The following is a 16,630-nucleotide window of genomic DNA, read 5'->3' as shown; positions in this document are numbered from 1 at the left end:
AGGGATGTATTTCTGCAAAAGGGGTGGTGGCGAGGGGCTCAAGAGCTGCTCTGCATGAAGGAACCTGGTGACAGCGGCTGAACGTGAGCCCAGGTGTGCCAAGGTGGGCACCTGGACTGGACCAGGGATAGTGTGGCAGCAGGGCCAGGCAGTGACTGTCCCCCTGTGCTGGCACTGCTGGGGCACCTCCAATCCTGGGATTGCTCTGGGCCCCTCACTTTAAAGGGACATGGAGGGGCTGGAGTGTGTCCAGGGCAGGGAACAGAGCTGGGAAGGGGCTGGAGAGTTCCTGAGGGAGCTGGGAAGGGGCTGGAGAGTTCCTGAGGGAGTTGGGAAGGGGCTGGAGAGTTCCTGAGGGAGCTGGGAAGGGGCTGGAGAGTTCCTGAGGGAACTGGGAAGGGGCTGGAGAGTTCCTGAGGGAGTTGGGAAGGGGCTGGAGAGTTCCTGAGGGAACTGGGAAGGGGCTGGAGAGTTCCTGAGGGAGATGGGAAGGGGCTGGAGAGTTCCTGAGGGAGATGGGAAGGGGTTGGAGAGTTCCTGAGGGAGATGGGAAGGGGCTGGAGAGTTCCTGAGGGAGCTGGGAAGGGGCTGGAGAGTTCCTGAGGGAGCTGGGAAGGGGCTGGAGAGTTCCTGAGGGAACTGGGAAGGGGCTGGAGAGTTCCTGAGGGAGTTGGGAAGGGGCTGGAGAGTTCCTGAGGGAACTGGGAAGGGGCTGGAGAGTTCCTGAGGGAGATGGGAAGGGGCTGGAGAGTTCCTGAGGGAGATGGGAAGGGGTTGGAGAGTTCCTGAGGGAGATGGGAAGGGGCTGGAGAGTTCCTGAGGGAGCTGGGAAGGGGCTGGAGAGTTCCTGAGGGAGCTGGGAAGGGGCTGAGCCTGGAGCAAAGGAGGCTCAGGGGGACCTTGTGGCTCTGCACAGCTCCTGCCAGGAGGGGACAGCCGGGGGGTCGGGCTCTGCTCCAGGGAACAGGGACAGGAGCAGAGGGAACGGCCTCAGGCTGGGCCAGGGCAGGCTCAGGGTGGGCACAGCAGGAATTTCCCCATGGAAAGGGAGCTCAGGGATTGGCACTGCCCAGGGAGGTTTGGGGTGCCCATCCCTGGAGGTGTCCCAGGAATTCCCGGAGATGGTGTGGGTGACCTGGTTTAGTGGCTTAAGGGCTGCAGTGGCAGTGCTGGGTGGGCAGCAGGATCTGGGTGAATCTCTCCAAATGATTCCAGGATGCGTTTCCAGAGGGGGCTGTATTTATTTAATTCCCTTTACCGGGCTGTATTTAATCCCATACAGGGCTATATTTATTTTATTCCCTTTACTGGGCTGTATTTATTTAATTCCCTTTACCAGGCTGTAGTCATTCCCGTACCGGGCTTTATTTATTTAATTCCCTTTACCGGGCTATATTTATTCCCGTACAGAGCTGTATTTATTTTGTTCCCTTTACCGGGCTATATTTATTCCCATACAGAGCTGTATTTATTTTGTTCCCTTTACCGGGCTGTATTTATTCCCATACAGAGCTGTATTTATTTTGTTCCCTTTACCGGGCTGTATTTATTCCCATACAGAGCTGTATTTATTTAATTCCCTTTACCAGGCTGTATTTATTTTATTCCCTTTACCGGGCTGTATTTATTTAACCCCCGCACCGTGCTCTGTCCCCCGTCCCTCAGGGCGCCGCCGCCATTTGGCGGGAAGGGGCGGGCGCTGGGCTGGCCGGTGCGCACGCGCGGGGGCAGGCGGGCGCTGTGCGCGTGCGCGCTGCGTGAGGCCCGGGCGAGGCGGCGGCGGCTGTGGCGGCCCCGGCGGTGGCGGCCCCGGCAGGTACCGGCGAGGGGCGGCGGGCTGGGGCACCACGGGGCCCAGGGGAGCAGAGCGGGGCGCTCCGACAGCGCTCGGGAGCGGCCGGGCTGAGGGACGGCCTGGGCGGGAGGCCGGAGCGGGCGGGGGCTGGGCCGCGCCGCCCGCGCGCCGGGCCCGCCGAGCGCCGTGTGGGCCCCGCCGTGTCCCGCGGCCGCTGCCGGGCTTGGGGTCTGCCCGAGGGGTGAATGTGCCGCGGGGTCGTGTCCCGCTGCTGTATCCTTGTATCCGTGTTTGCGGCGCTGAACGGCCGCCGGGCGAGTAACGGGCCCGCGGGAGCCCCGTGCAGGCCCGCGCGGTGTGTGGCGTTATTGCTCGGGCCGGGCCCCGGAGAGGCCCCGGTCCGGAGGGAACGGCCGCAGCTGGGCCAGGGCAGGCTCAGGGTGGGCACCAGCAGGAATTTCCCCATGGAAAGAGTGGCCCGGCCTTGGCACTGCCCAGGGAGGTTTGGAGTGCCCATCCCTGGAGCTGTCCCAGGAATTTCTGGACGTGGCACTCAGAGCTCTGGGCTGGCGGCGAGGCACAGCTGGGGCTCGATGGCCTTGAAGGGCTTTTCCAGTAAATGGTTCCGTGATTCAAACCCAATCCCGGCACAGCCGCGCTGGGCCCGGGCAGCGCCGGCCCTGCCCTGCCCTGCCTTATCAGAGGTGTGAATGGAGCGCTCTGGGCACAGCTCAGACCAGGCTCCGTATTTCTGCCCCTCTGCAGTTTCCCTGTTTGCCTTCCATTAGCTCAGTCACGTTTATCAGCGGCAGTTTTGCGTACAGCAGTCTTGTGCTGGCAACAGGTTGAGTAATATGTTGTCATCAATTATTTAATACCAGGTTATGTGTAGCTGTCTGATGCTCTCATTCAGTTTTTTAGCTTGTGTGATGTCAATCCCTTTGGAATTAAGGTGGAAATCCCGGAATTAAGGTGATAACCCCGGAATTAAGTTTCTCTAGTGTGCCCCACCCCCGGATTTTCGTGGCCTGCTGCATTGGCTGGTTTAAGCCATGGAGTGCTGCCAGATTTTGGGATATGCCAGGGATCAGACTGGAAGAGCTGTCAGACTGTCTTGGTTTCAGTTTGAAGCTACGTGTGCCTTGTGAGTTTTCACAAGCTCAGACCTTGTGTGCCAATCCTTACGGCTTCTCCCTCATTCTTTTTTCCCTCCTAATCTGAAGATGGCTGGATTTGGTGAGCTGTTTTTTTTTTTAAGATGGAATATGTCTTCTGAATCAGCTAGAGGGAGAAAACATCTGTTGAACAGCAGGATAAGTTTAGGTTGTGAATTACTGCGTTTCCATGTTGACAGAATCCACGGAATCATCAGGACTGATCATTAAGTCCAACCATTCTCCCGTGCAGCCAGGGCCACCCCGTGTCCCCAAGTGCCACATCCACAGGGCTTTAAATCCCTCCAGGGATTAAAAAAAAATCCTCCCCAGGGATGGGGACGCCAGCGCTGCCCTGGGCAGCTGTGCCAGGGCTGGACAGCCTTTGCATGAAGAAATTTCCCCAGTATCCAACATGAGCCTCTCCTGGTGCAATCTTTATCACTAGTTACTTCTGTCACTGTTATGTCAAATTTTACAGCTGTAAATAGCCTTTAAACTATTTTTCCTCGTGCTGTGGCTGCAGTTTGTGTCACTCTCCTCTTACTGCTGGATTTTAGAACCTGCACAAGGCACTCTCTGCAGTGCTTTTGAGTGATTCAGATCTCTACCTGTTGCGCTGGGAAAGGCACAGTGATACTCTTTGATACTTAATGCATAACTTCATGTTACAAATGAGGTTTTTTTGTCAAAATCACAGTCACAGAATGGTTTGGGCTGGAAGGCACTTCAAAGCCTCCAGTTCCACCCCCTGCCTTGAGCAGGGACACCCATCAGTACCCCAGGCTGCTCCAAGCCCGTGGCTGCCTGATGATGCAGAGCAAAAATACTTTACAAAGCAGTTGTTAGAAAACTTGCAGGGTAGACCACATGGACTCTTGAACATTGTGCCAAAGTTCCTTGGCTTGGTGAACTCCTGGGAAAACATGAGCTGTTATCATAGGAGTTGAAGCTGCTGATGGTAAGGGAGAGAGATTTTTCCTTTCTGGCAAGAAGTTCACCCCAATATGTAGTGGTGTTTTCTCCATGTCCTTGTTGAAGTGAAAGCAGTGGTCTGGGTGTTGTCTCTTAAGGTTTTTGGTGTGAAAGAGCTCTGGAAAGTTCTGGGGTGAGGACTTGTGCTTTCTTTTTGAAATCCCAGATGTATTTGCCACGTGCTCCGAGGAGAGCACAGGAGGAGCCAGGAGCGCAGTGCAGCTTGTTGCAGCCCAGCACTGTCCCTGGTGCCAGCTGCACTCACAGCTGGGAGCTGTTGTGTCTGCAGGGTGGTGTTCCCTGGATCCCTGGCGGCTCAGTGCCCCTGCTCCGGCTGGGAAGGCCGGGATCAGCGAGGCTGGCTGGCACCCAGCAGGGCAGGGCCAGGCAGTGGCTCTTGGCAGGGACATCAGAGGGAGAGTGGGAGGAAGCAGGAGTCTGTCCCAGGGGCCTGGAGGAAGCGCCTGGCACTGGGTGTGGGTGGGAGTGAGGGGCTGCAGGTCAGGGGTCAGGGGCTACCAGAGCGTTTCTGTGACACTCTGGTGCTGCTGGGTGTGTTTGGAGATCACTAATGGGGGCTGAGTTGGTGCTGGCAGGAATTCTTGTCTTTGCAAGCACCTGTTTATTTCACAGAGAATTTACTGACTTGTACTAAGTAGGAAAATTTAATGACTTTAGGGACATGGGTCCAAGGTGGCCCTGGCACTACTGGAATAACTCGGACCTGATAGTCTCAGACAGCTTTTCCAGCCTAAATGTTTCTATGGAATTTGAACATAATTCTTTATTTAAATAAACGTCCTCCAGACTCCTACAGGAAAACTGTAATGATTCACTTTTATACGTCGTTAGCTCCCTGCAATAGATTTTTAGAAAGCCGCAATGATTTGTATGTGCAGATGTGGAAATGTATGACTGCTGTTAATATTTTTTATTGCTGAACAAGGCTGCTGCGTGAGGCCGGTGTCATGGGGGCTGTAGTGAGGTACAGGGTGCTGCAGCCCCAGGCCGCTCTGAGCCCGACAGCCCCGGAGTGCTGAGCGGTGCTGTTCCCGCAGGATCCAGTCGCTCAGCGCTGCCATGGAGAACGCCGAGAGCACGGAGGAGGAGCAGCCGACTGTGGGCAATGAGAGCGCGGAGCCCCGCGCCGAGAGCGCGCCCGAGGAGCAGCACATGGACTTCAGCACCGAGATCATGAGTGTCACCGAGATGGAGCAGTCCCCGGACAGCTCCCCGGACCTCAACGAGGACAACACGCAGGAGAGCGAAATTCCAAACATTGAGAGCTTACAGACCACAGATATCGAGGCTGACTTCCCTCCGGATTTTGACAAGTTTTGGAAAGTAGTAGAGGACAATCCGCAGGATTTCACAGGATGGGTTTATCTACTGCAGTACGTAGAGCAGGAGGTTAGTACCTGCCCTTTTCTCCTCAGTCTCCCCAAAATAAATACACAAAGAAAACTAAAGTAATGGAATTCCAGTGGCAAATGGGGAATGGACATCAGGCTGTCTCTGATGCTGATTTAAGGCAGCTGCCCTTGCCACTGCTGTCATTTAATCATAAAATGCCAGGATGGTTTGGGTTGGAAGTGACTTAAAAAGCTCATCCAGTTCCACCCCCCTGCCATGTTCAGGGACACCTTCCAGTAGCCCGGATTGTCAATGTCAGAATAACAGCAGACATCTCTAACACAGTGTTAATAATTTAATTTAAAATAACCTGAAGCTGTTGCTAAGGGAAGCACTGATTGTGCTCGCTCTGTTTCCCACAGAACCACTTGCCAGCAGCCAGGAAAGCCTTTGACAGGTTTTTCTCACACTACCCCTACTGCTATGGGTACTGGAAGAAATACGCGGACCTGGAGAGGCGCCACGACAACATCAAGCAGTCAGATGAGGTACGTAGGGCCCGGGGCCAGCGCTGCCACCAGTCCCAAAGCCAACAATGACTGTCCCACTGCGAGTCATTGGGCTGCCAGTGCCTGCCCTGCACGGCCAGGGCTCGAGGGACGTGTTTGCACGTGTCACAGCTGTGGCATTTGGAGCTAATGTTCTCTCTCTTTGTTGGCAGGTGCGTTAAACCTCTACAGTTTGTCAAGCTTTGCAGTGCAAGCCTCTGTATTACACTGCAGCTTAACAAGTAGGGCAGGGCTTTTCTGTCACTTCCATTTATTACTCATTTTCAAAACAATAATAGTTGGTTTGCTGGTCACAATTGCTCCATCTTATTGCATTTTTGGTCAGACGCTGTCAATGATGCTCTAATGGGTCTGTGCCCTATGGTCTGTACCCCAAAGCCTGCCCACACAACCTGGTCAGAATGCAGGGACCGCTGCGCTTTGAAGATCAAGACTCTGCACGTGGAGATCAGAACATTGCCATGTTCTATCCAACCTCCACCCGAATGGTAATGGTAGATTATTTAAACAAAATTCCAGTAATTAGTATTTCTAAGGTTCACCGGATAACACAGTGTTGCCTCTCTCTTAGGACCCCATTAAGGATTTGAAGTACAGTTCATGTTCTCTTCATAGGTCTATCGCCGAGGGCTTCAGGCAATTCCTCTTAGTGTTGATCTTTGGATACATTATATAAACTTCCTAAAGGACACATTGGACCCTGCTGATCCTGAAACTAACAGTACCATCAGGGGGTGAGTTGGGAGCAGCCCGATGTCCGTACACACCACTGGGATCAGCTCATTGTGTTTTTAAGACAAGGGGCAAATCCGTAACAACCTGGTAAGGCAATTCATAACAATCCACTGTAAGGATTTTTAAATTCAGAGGTGATGGAGCCAAATTCCTTAACAAGGGAGAGACTGTACAGTGTGGTACGAGGGGCAAAAGCTTGAGAGCTTCAGTCTGGATGTTAAGAAATACTTAGTGCAGCATTTGGAATCCTGGAATTTAATTCCTTGGGGTTTCCAGGGTATGGCTAGGATGTGTCTGTTTGCTGTGGCTGGCAGTGGACCTGGTTAAAGGGTTGGGCTAGAGTTTGATCAGAAGGCTTAATTGAACTGGAAACGAATCTGAATCAAGCTGCAGAATTGCTGCACACCTTTTGTGTGTTACACTGCTGCACTGGTGGGTTTGGAGTCTATACAAGACAAAAGTGGTAAAGGTTGTGTATTCTCCTAATATCTTGTGTTCCTGCCAGTGGCTTTTGCTCTTGCCTGTATTTGTTCTGTTGTGGAAGTGCTGGAGGAAAAAAAATGAGTGTGAGCTTTCAGAATCTCTAGACACCTTGCTGCAGATATCTGGGAAACACTGAAGAATGTAAATAATTAATATAAGTCTAGTTTCAAATAAATGAGGGTGCTCATAACATTTAATAAGAGCCGGGACTTTCCTTCCTTGTTCTATCCTGGCATCCAGAAACCAGTGTAAAACCTTTCCTTTTCCAGAGCCTATGAACATGCAGTGCTGGCTGCTGGGACAGATTTCCGTTCTGACAGACTCTGGGAAATGTATATAAACTGGGAAAATGAGCAGGGAAACCTAAGGGAAGTTACATCCATCTATGACCGCATCCTGGGAATCCCAACGCAGCTCTACAGCCACCACTTCCAGAGGTAAAGGGAAAACAGGGAGGTAATGCCATGGGAGAGGTGCAAATACTCAGCACAAGAACCTGGAACAGTTTTTTGTAGTTATTTACTTACATACTCAGGCAGTTGGACTCAGTGTTTCAAAGTACTGATGCACATTTGAGGAATTTGATTTCAGAGGCTTTGTTGTGGAATAAGAACAGGCCTTGGAAGTGTGAGGAGGAAAAGAGGTTGTCTTTGAGAAATCAGAATGAGCAGTTTTGGACTTTAATACTCGTGCAGTGCCCATGTATGGTGAAGCACCAGTTTAACTGACTAAAGGGGAATCCTGGTTAAGTTTTAGATAGTGGAATTCGTCACTGGTAGGGAGACTTGAGCAGCAACCTCAGTTAAATTGCACACAGTCTTCCCCAGATCTCTTGGTGTGGGACATAAAGTATTTCCTTTATAACTGATTTTTCTCTTTTCCATGGCAAGGGTTCTGTCTGTCCCTTTGGCACATGGCACTTGTGAGGGTGATGGTGCTGGCAGTTGTGGGTGTGAGCTGGCAGCGCTCAGTGTCACTCAGGAGCCATGAAGCAGAGCAGAACCCCCTGGGATTTACAGCTGCGCCCTGTTGGGCAGCAGCGCAGCGTGAGACAGCCCCTTTGCAGTGCCTCTTTGTGGCTGTTGCTAGGTTTAAAGAGCACATCCAGAACAACCTGCCCCGAGACTTCCTGACCACGGAGCAGTTTGTGCAGCTGCGCCGGGAGCTGGCGGCTGCCAGCGGCCACAGCGGCGAGGACGGGGACGAGCTGCCCTGCGGCACCGAGGACATCACCGACCCCGCCAAGGTACCCGCACGGGCTGGGCACAGAGTGCCTCCCTGTCCTTCCCTGGGGCTGGGCAGGGCTTCCACTGCACCCCCTGAGCTGTGCCCAGAGAGCTCCTGCACATCACTGCCCTGTGGCACCAGGGACATCACTGACCCCACCAAGGCACCTGCATGGGATGGGCACAGGCACCTCTGCCCTTCCCTGAGGCTGGGCTTCCACTGCACCCCCTGAGCTGTGCCCAAAGAGCTCCTGCACATCACTGCCCTGTGGCTTGTGTGCTAACAGGACAGCCCCTTCCAGTGCTGGCAGAGCTGTTAAAGAAACTAGTTAGAAAATGAAAGAAGCCATGTACAAAATCTTAGGAACAAATAATAATTATTCCAGGTCAGCAGATTGGGATCTGTGGTCTAAGAAAGCTCCTCATCAGCAGTGGCCTGGGCAGGTTAGGCTGTTACAGGCCTAGGAAAGCCTGGAGCTGTCCAAAGGAGTTGCTGGTGGTGAAAACACAGACTGAAAGCGGGGCTGACTTGTATCCAAATCCATCCTTAATCTCCAATCAGCTTTAGCACAGGATAAAAACCAGTTCAGCTGTGTCTAAGGCCTGGGGCTCCATCAGGCAGTGTCCCAGCCCTTCCCTGGCTGCTCAGGGAGAATCCAGGCATGTCACTGGCACAGGAAGCACTTACAAAGGTGATACCATGTCTGCTTGTGTTACAGTTTCTAACATTCTGTTCTAGCTAATCACTGAGATAGAGAACATGAGGCACAGAATCATTGAGATCCATCAGGAGATATTCAACCACAACGAGCATGAAGTCAGTAAGAGGTGGACGTTTGAGGAAGCGGTAAGTGGGGTTTGTGCGAGGCAGCACCAACAAGTGGTTTGGGAGCAGGGCTGGGAGCTGGGAATTCTGTGAAACAGCCTTAACTTAAACTGCTAGGATGGGACTGAACAGAGACTCAAAGCTGGAACAGTTTCACTTCTCTGCCGTTTTTCTTGTGAAGAGGCACCTGATGATGTAAAGATCCCAGAGCAGTGTTTGGAGAGAGGCAAGGTGCTGTAATGTTTGCTAAGCCAGTGAGTCCTGGGACTTAGTGCTGCTAATGCCCTGGGGTGGTGCAAAGGCATGAGGGGATGGAGGGGATTCCCTCTGAAAGGTAAGCCTGTGCTCAGAGGAGAATGAAATTCCTGTGGTTTTGTATTGCAGCATTGCACACTTAATCAGGTAGCTTTTGTTTTGGACCTCCTATGTATAATGTATTAAAAGTAAACAATTAAATAATTTGATCACTGCAAATATACAGCTTTTGCTGTAGAGGTAGGTTGGATTCTGTTTGAAAAAATTGGAGGTTTTCATTCTCAGTCTTGATATTTTTCTTCCTGCCAAACATGGTCCTTGTTTTAAATTTACTTCTTACTCTAAAGAGTCTGTTGTGTTCCCTAGCTGGGACAGATTTTCAGAGACTCTTTACTGGGTTGGGTGATGCCAGAAGTGGTGGGTGATTGACTGCACTGGTGGGACTGGCTTGACAGCCCAGGAGCTCCCAAGTAGAGTGAGGAGCCATTGTCACTGAGCTCTGTGCCAGTGACCCGTGGCACGAGGGAGCAGAGCAGGCACAGCGTCCCACCTTCCTGCCTTGGGCAGCCTTCAGCTGCCATTCTGTGGGACTTGGGAGAACACTGGAGCTGTGGGCATTGGGCAGGAAAGGTGTGGGAAACCGAGTGTCCCCTTGCTGCTGGCCACAGTGTGCTCTTGGTACCACCAGTGTCTGCTCTGGCACCCCGGGGCTGGGAGGAGCTGGGCCTGCAGAGGTCCATAAAGGACAGCGGTGAGGTGGCTGGGCACAGAGCTCACCCAGGGCTGGGGGTTTCTTAGAGCTGTTTCCAGCAGGAATGGGACTGTGAGCTGGGCAAAATGGCCACAGAGCGTTGGGTTCCACTCCAGAGATCACTGAGGAGCCTGAAGGGAGGGATTGGCTTTAAATTGCAGGTGGCCTTGAAGGATTGGATTCTCCTTAATTACTGTAAATTCTTCATCCATTTGTATGGGTTTGGATCTGAGAGGAAATTGCAGCACAGGAGAGAGATAATCAAAAGCAATAAGGATGGTGAGGAAAAGCAAAGGATCTCTGGCAGGATGCCAGACAAAGCAATTTCAATTTAAGCAGAGCAATGCTTAACTTTTTGTGCTGAGCTCTGTCCCACCCAGCCCCTCTTGCAGCCACCAATAACAACACAATGGTGCTAAATTTGTGGTCTTACTATAACCAGATTGATGTAAATATTTGATAGGAAGTCCAGATCAGTGCTCTGTCTTTCCGTGTCATGCTTCTCAACCAAATCCTGAGTTGAATTTGTGGGCTGGGTGTCCCACAGTGGGCACTTCACTTGTGTGGATGGATGAGGGCAGTATCCAGTGTGTCCATAATGTCACTGACACTGGGCTGCCTTGTGTCCTCCCCTAGCATCTCTAAACACTTGCACTCCAAAAGCTCTCTAGGAAAGGAGGTTTCTAGCCTGGAATGGCACTGCAGTAAATCCCTTGATCCATACCTGGGTACCCTGGATTGAGTAGATGACGTGGTGTCACTGGAGCCCTGGTCACTGAAACAGCAGGAATTGAGTGTTGGCTGTGTGGCTGTTGATTGTTTGACCCCCACTTGGTGGTGTGTTTGTAATCACCAGTTGCATCCTGTGACTCTTGCAGATCAAGAGGCCTTACTTTCATGTAAAACCTCTGGAGAAAATTCAGCTGAAAAACTGGAAAGAGTACTTAGAGTTTGAGATAGAGAATGGCACTCACGAGCGAGTGGTGGTCCTCTTTGAGAGATGTGTCATTTCATGTGCCCTCTATGAGGACTTCTGGATCAAGGTAAGGGAGGCAGCTCACGCTCTGCTGGTGCACACCTTGACCTGGTGACTAACCCTTGTACCCTGTGGAACGTTGTTCATCTATAACTATATCTGTTGCATTAGGAGATGGTCTGCTTGCAACCAGATTTGACTGCTGCATTTGCCAACTGCGTTGCCTCTCTACGTCCTTCCTTACAGAAACTAGTCTAGTGGTTCCATAAAGGTGCTGAATGGGTTTAAACAAAAGAATTTTATCGTTCTGGCATGTTCTTGGAGACAAATACAAGCTTTAACCTGGCTGGTCTCTGCTCTGTTTCCAACCCTAGTATGCCAAATACATGGAGAACCACAGCATCGAGGGCGTGAGGCACGTGTACAGCAGGGCCTGCACCATCCACCTGCCCAAGAAGCCCATGGTGCACATGCTGTGGGCAGCCTTCGAGGAGCAGCAGGGTAAGGGCAGCCCTGCCTCTTGTGGGGGGTTCTGCTGGGGAGCTCTGGGGTCTGCCCTGTCCTAAAGCACGTCCCTGCTGTTGCAGGCAACATTGATGAAGCCAGAAGGATCCTGAAGACGTTTGAGGAGTGCATCCTGGGGCTGGCCATGATCCGCCTGCGCAGGGTGAGCCTGGAGCGCCGGCACGGCAACATGGAGGAGGCAGAGCAGCTGCTGGAAGATGCTGTCAGGAATGCCAAGTCCATCAGTGAAGCCTCCTTCTATGCCATCAAACTCGCCCGGCACCTCTTCAAAGTGCAGAAAAACCTGCCAAAGGCAAGAAAAGTGCTGTCAGAAGCCATAGAACTGGACAAAGTATGTGTTCCCTCTCAGCTCTCTTACCCAAAACTCAAACCACCCTGGTGTCTTTCTCTCTCTCTAAAGCATTTTGTGAAACATGGCAACAGTGATGACAGGAGTTGTAACTGGATGTAATGTCCCATTACTGCATGGAGACAACAGTCCCTCTAAACTGACGTTGCCAAGGTCCCAGTTCGGGGATCTGAAAGTTTGCACCCTTTTCCCATCAGAGGCACAATGTGCTTTGCGCCTTTATTTTAATTTTTAGAATCTTAAGCATTGTCAGTGTGTTCAGTGTTATTGGTGTGGGGGCAGTGTTTGGTGGTTTGCTGTCAGCACAGGAATATCTGGCACTCGGATGCTGCCAGCAAAGTGCAGCACCTGAGTTTGTGGTGTTGGTCACTTCTGGTGTGTTTGTGCAACAAACCAGCCCAGGGGGAGGAAAATCCCTTTATTGCCTGTCATTGTGTGTGTTCATGGGGTGAATTGTGGTGTGTGACAGTTAAATACCTGCTGTGAGGGTCAGGCATGCACCTCCTAATGCCTGTTTTGCACAGGAAAACACCAAACTGTACCTGAACCTGCTGGAGATGGAGTACAGTGGTGACCTCAAGCAGAACGAGGAGAACATCCTGAGCTGCTTTGACAAGGCCATCCATGGGGCCTTGTCCATCAAAATGAGGATCACGTTCTCACAGAGAAAAGTGGAATTCCTGGAAGATTTTGGGTCTGATGTGAACAAGTAAGATGTCCTGTGGGCAGTGGCCAAACTGGGGTCACTGGGCGAGTGCTGGGAAAAGGGTGGGGTCAGTGGCTTCTTAAAATTATTTCCTTTGTGCCATCAGCTCTTTGTAAGTAACAGCTGCTTTTCTAAACCAACCTCCTGGTGTTAAACAGGAATAGATTTGTAAACAGGAATAGATTTTTTTACAGGAATCTCTTTTTGGGTAATTGCCCCTTTTATCTGAAGTGCCCTGCACGTCACTGAGCAGAGCTCTGCTGCCTGCCAGGTGTTCCTGTGGCTGGTTTCCCCTTGCTGAGCCCTGTGAAGGGAGGTGCTCCCCAGGGAATGGGACAGGTCTGTGGCACAGGTGTCCTTTGAGACTGTTCCTGGGAGCTGCTGCTTGTTTCCAAAACTGCACCGGTCAGATTTTTCAGTGTTCAGCACTGTCAACAGCTGTGCACTTATGTGGAGGAAACACCAGAAATGCAACTTTTAAATTCATTGCTACAATGTATTTTTCTTCTTAATTGTCTATTGTTTTTATTTACATTTTGCAGCTAAATAACCCGGAAGGATTAATGACAAGTCAGTTTTTCTGCTTTGTATGTTTTTAACAATAGCTGTCCTTAAATTCTGCTGCCTCTGCATGGCAGCCAGTCAGTACAAGTTTGGGATCTGAGACAGAGTAAACACAAGGAGTTTTGCAGTTCCCAAATAATCCCAGAGCACAGAATGAGTACGAGGAACTCTTTTCACCCAGAGCACAGTGTCAGAAGCTGCAGGTTCTGTGAGATGCTGCAGATGAGGTTATATTTTGACATTTGTGAGAATTTTAGCCAGGTCTCTCCTGTGCTGCATTAACCACACTTGTTCTTCCCTGCTGGATGGGCAAAGGCTGTAGGTGCTGCTTTAGGATTGGAATAATTTCCAGTGTTAAACGCTGATTCCCACATCTCTGCTGCTGTGGGCGGCATCACCAGCAGGTTCTGGAAGGAGCAGCTGAATCACAAATCACTTCTAGACAATTTCTTTATAAAGGAGCTTGATAAAAACTGCATAAAGTGTGAGGGAAGTTGAGCAGGTTGGGAACTGGAGCTGCTGTGAATGGAACTGAGTTGGCTTTCCCCTGATGGTGGTGGGTCACTCATTAGAATGCATTACTGTGCAGTTTGCTGTGGTGTTAAAGTTTGCAGTAGGCATTGCTCAGGTGCTTCAAATGCTGGCAAGGCTTGACTGGCTGTGCTCTCCCCAGGCTCCTGGATGCCTACGACGAGCACCAGGCGCTGCTGAAGGAGCAGGAGACGCTGAAGCGGCGGGCGGAGAACGGGTACGGACCGAGCCCCGCTGCCCTGGGCAGGCTGGGACAGCTCTGGGGCAGGGCAGGGAGCAGCCTCCCTCTGGGGGGTTCTTTAGGCTGTCAGTGGAGGTGTTTGTCTGCTTTGAACCCACTGACGTGAGAATAGAATCACTTTATTTTAGTCCTTTGAAGTGTGGACTAAATAGAGCTGTGCTGCCTTAAATAATCATAGAACTGTTTGCATTGGAAGGGACCTTAAAGCCCTAAAACCTGCTATGGACAGGCACACCTTCCACAGGCTGCTCAGAGCTCCATCCATGCTGGCCTTGGGCACTTCCAGGGATAGAAGCAATTTTGGAAAATAAGTTTTTGAGTTGTTGAGCTGAGCCAAACAGTGCTGATAAAATGACTCAGTCTCTCAAGAGAAACGTGCCTTTGCTGTCTCAGTTTGGGCACCAGCTTTAAAGCCAGCCTGTTCTGAAGCACATCCCAAACTGTCCTCCCCTGGCCCCAGTTCCCTCGCCCCGCTGGGCCAGGGCAGCTGGCTGGGCTCAGTTTAAGCTGCCCAGCGTTCTGCAGGTGCCAGAACAAGGCTGTGCTCCCTTGCAGCTCGGAGGAGCCGGACGAGAAGAAGCTGCTGACGGAGGAGGCGGGGCTGGCGTCGGCGCAGCTCATGGACGGGGACATGCAGGTCAACCAGGCTGCCTACAACTACAACGCCTGGTACCAGGTACTGGGGCAGCCTGAAACTTCCTCCTGCCGGGAAACAAACTCAGCTCCTGGGTGCTGCACAAGCGCCAAGTGTTCTGTGTGCAGCGAGGAGCAGTTTGGTGGCTGTCCTGTCCCACGGGGAGGGGACAGCGGGAGGGCAGCAGGGTTGTGGTGTGTGGAGCTGTTCTGCCCAGATTGGCCTTGGGGTGCCCCTTTCCTGTGTGCCTGGATAGTGACTGTCTCCAGGCAGTAATTCCTGCAGTGCCTTGGAATGGGTTCTGCTGGTACACAGCACCAACAAAATCAGCTTGTCCTCTGGGGCTCTTCCTCCAGGGCGTTTTTGCTTGGAATAGAATTATTGAGGGTGGAAAAGCCCTCTAAGACCATCCACACAGCCTTGACAAGGCCCCCACTGACCCATGTCCCTACTGCTACATCCGTGTGTTTTTTAAATCCTTGGACGTTTTGAAGTGGTTTTATGGAAAGTGTTGTTCAGACTGTGAGAGTCCCCAGAGCTGGGAGAGCAGTGGTACAACTGGGGCACAACCCCTGGGTAGCCCTGTTTGGGATTGTCTGCAGCCAGCTCGGGAATTCCTTCCGAAGTCAGGCAGTGGGAGGAGTCTCATCCAGCACAGACTGTCCAGTGCTAGGCCAGAAAAACACCCTGACTTTCCCACACAGCACTGCAGGAACGGCAGCCTTGAAGCTGGGCCAGGCAGCTCAGGCTGGAATCAGGAAAGGTTCTTCCCCAGAGGTGCTGGCACTGCCCAGGCTGGAATCAGGGACAGTCTCTTCCCCAGAGGTGCTGGCACTGCCCAGGCTGCCCAGGGATGGGCACGGCCCCGAGGCTGCCAGAGCTGCAGGAGGGATTGGGCAGCGCTGCCAGGGATGGACAGGGTGGGATTTTGGGGGGCTGGGCAGGGATGGGGTTGGGATGATCCCTGGGGTCCCTCCCAGCTCGGGATATTTTGATTCTGTTGTGATGAGGATCCATCCTGTGGCAGCGCCCTGTGGTACCTCCAGCCCTGCCTTTCCCAGGCTGTTCCAGAGGGAATGGCAGCGCTGTCCTGCATTCCCAGGGGTGCTGTGCTGGGCACGTGGGGCTGGGGGAGCTGCGTGGGCTGTGCCCCCCAGCAGGGACATGGTGCTGATGCTGCTGCTGTGTTTGGTTCCAGTACAACTACCAGAACGCCTGGAATTACGGACAGTATTACCACACAACCTGATCCCTAGAGGGCGTGGAGTTCACTGTGCTGCAGTTTCAACAAAGATGGAAGAAAAAAAAAAATTATATTTTTCTAATTTTGGGCTGTGAAGGAACTGTTGTGCCACCTGCTTTTGGTCCTCTGCATGTGAACCGAGCTGCTGCTCACAGGGTATGTGTGAAGCAAGATTCGTGTGCTGGTAACTGATAAATGGTCTCTGTACAATTCTCATTTACCATAAATGATTTTTTTAATTCCCTGCACTAATTTATGGAGTATCAGAAGAATTCTCGTTGGTCTCATGATTCCATAATTGGGTGGGTGAAGCCGTGGGGGTTTGGGTTGGTTTTGCCCCAGAGCTGCTCTGCTGCCTGGCCCTGGCCCAGGGCTGGAGCCAAGGCTTGTCCCACTGCCAGCCCCACTGCCAGGGAGCTGTGTTGGGACTGGGGCCTTGGCAGAGCTGCCACACGGGTTCTGTAGTGCGGGAGGGAGCAGGGATTAAACCACCTTCATTCTTTTTTAAAAGCACAAGCTGTGTTTGGGATGAGTTTTGTATTTAGAGTTTTTCATGTACACGGTGTGAGCAAAACTTTTTTCATTTTGATCAAAGTGATCATTCCCATTTTTGTAATAAAAGCGAGGAATTCAGTAGTGCTCTGAGCTTTCTTGGACTGCCTCATTCGAGCCAGGAGGGAGAAGAGAATGCCTGAGTTGAGCTCTGGTGGCGTTCACAGGAGGGGCTGTGGCACAGGAA

General features: G+C 51.9%; 1 protein-coding gene and 1 non-coding gene across 3 annotated transcripts; both read left to right on the top strand.

The window, feature by feature from the left end:
• Positions 1-1,705: 1,705 nt before the first annotated feature.
• PRPF39 (pre-mRNA processing factor 39) lies at positions 1,706-16,527 on the top strand. 2 transcript variants are annotated; one of them, XM_030275326.4, is made up of 14 exons: positions 1,706-1,816; positions 4,983-5,334; positions 5,700-5,825; positions 6,462-6,580; positions 7,334-7,501; positions 8,154-8,310; positions 9,030-9,137; positions 11,001-11,165; positions 11,473-11,599; positions 11,686-11,954; positions 12,497-12,681; positions 13,916-13,990; positions 14,570-14,690; positions 15,847-16,527. In XM_030275326.4, the coding sequence occupies exons 2-14, from the start codon at positions 5,005-5,007 to the stop codon at positions 15,895-15,897; spliced, it is 2,001 nt and encodes a 666-aa protein (XP_030131186.1). In that variant the 5' UTR covers positions 1,706-1,816; positions 4,983-5,004; the 3' UTR covers positions 15,898-16,527. The 2 variants fall into 2 exon arrangements, with proteins under 2 accessions (XP_030131186.1, XP_072786713.1); XM_072930612.1 differs by lacking the exons at positions 1,706-1,816; positions 4,983-5,334; positions 5,700-5,825 and adding an exon at positions 5,875-6,334.
• On the top strand, positions 12,038-12,123 carry LOC115495694 (small nucleolar RNA SNORD127). Its single transcript, XR_003960996.1, has one exon. It is a non-coding gene; the product is annotated as a small nucleolar RNA SNORD127 (small nucleolar RNA).
• Positions 16,528-16,630: the final 103 nt, after the last annotated feature.

The sequence above is a fragment of the Taeniopygia guttata genome, chromosome 5, assembly GCF_048771995.1.
Source record: "Taeniopygia guttata chromosome 5, bTaeGut7.mat, whole genome shotgun sequence".
NCBI classification, from domain to species: Eukaryota; Metazoa; Chordata; class Aves; order Passeriformes; family Estrildidae; genus Taeniopygia; species Taeniopygia guttata.
This window is presented reverse-complemented; position numbering and strand designations above follow the sequence as displayed.

What these genes read in the sequence shown, in the direction of transcription:
- PRPF39 (XM_030275326.4), top strand. Translation starts at nt 5,005, where the DNA reads ATGGAGAACGCCGAGAGCACGGAGGAGGAGCAGCCGACTGTGGGCAAT. An exon ending in ACATCACCGACCCCGCCAAG is followed by an intron (nt 8,311 to 9,029) that starts GTACCCGCACGG and finishes ATTCTGTTCTAG; the next exon opens with CTAATCACTGAGATAGAGAA. An exon ending in AGCCTTCGAGGAGCAGCAGG is followed by an intron (nt 11,600 to 11,685) that starts GTAAGGGCAGCC and finishes CTGCTGTTGCAG; the next exon opens with GCAACATTGATGAAGCCAGA.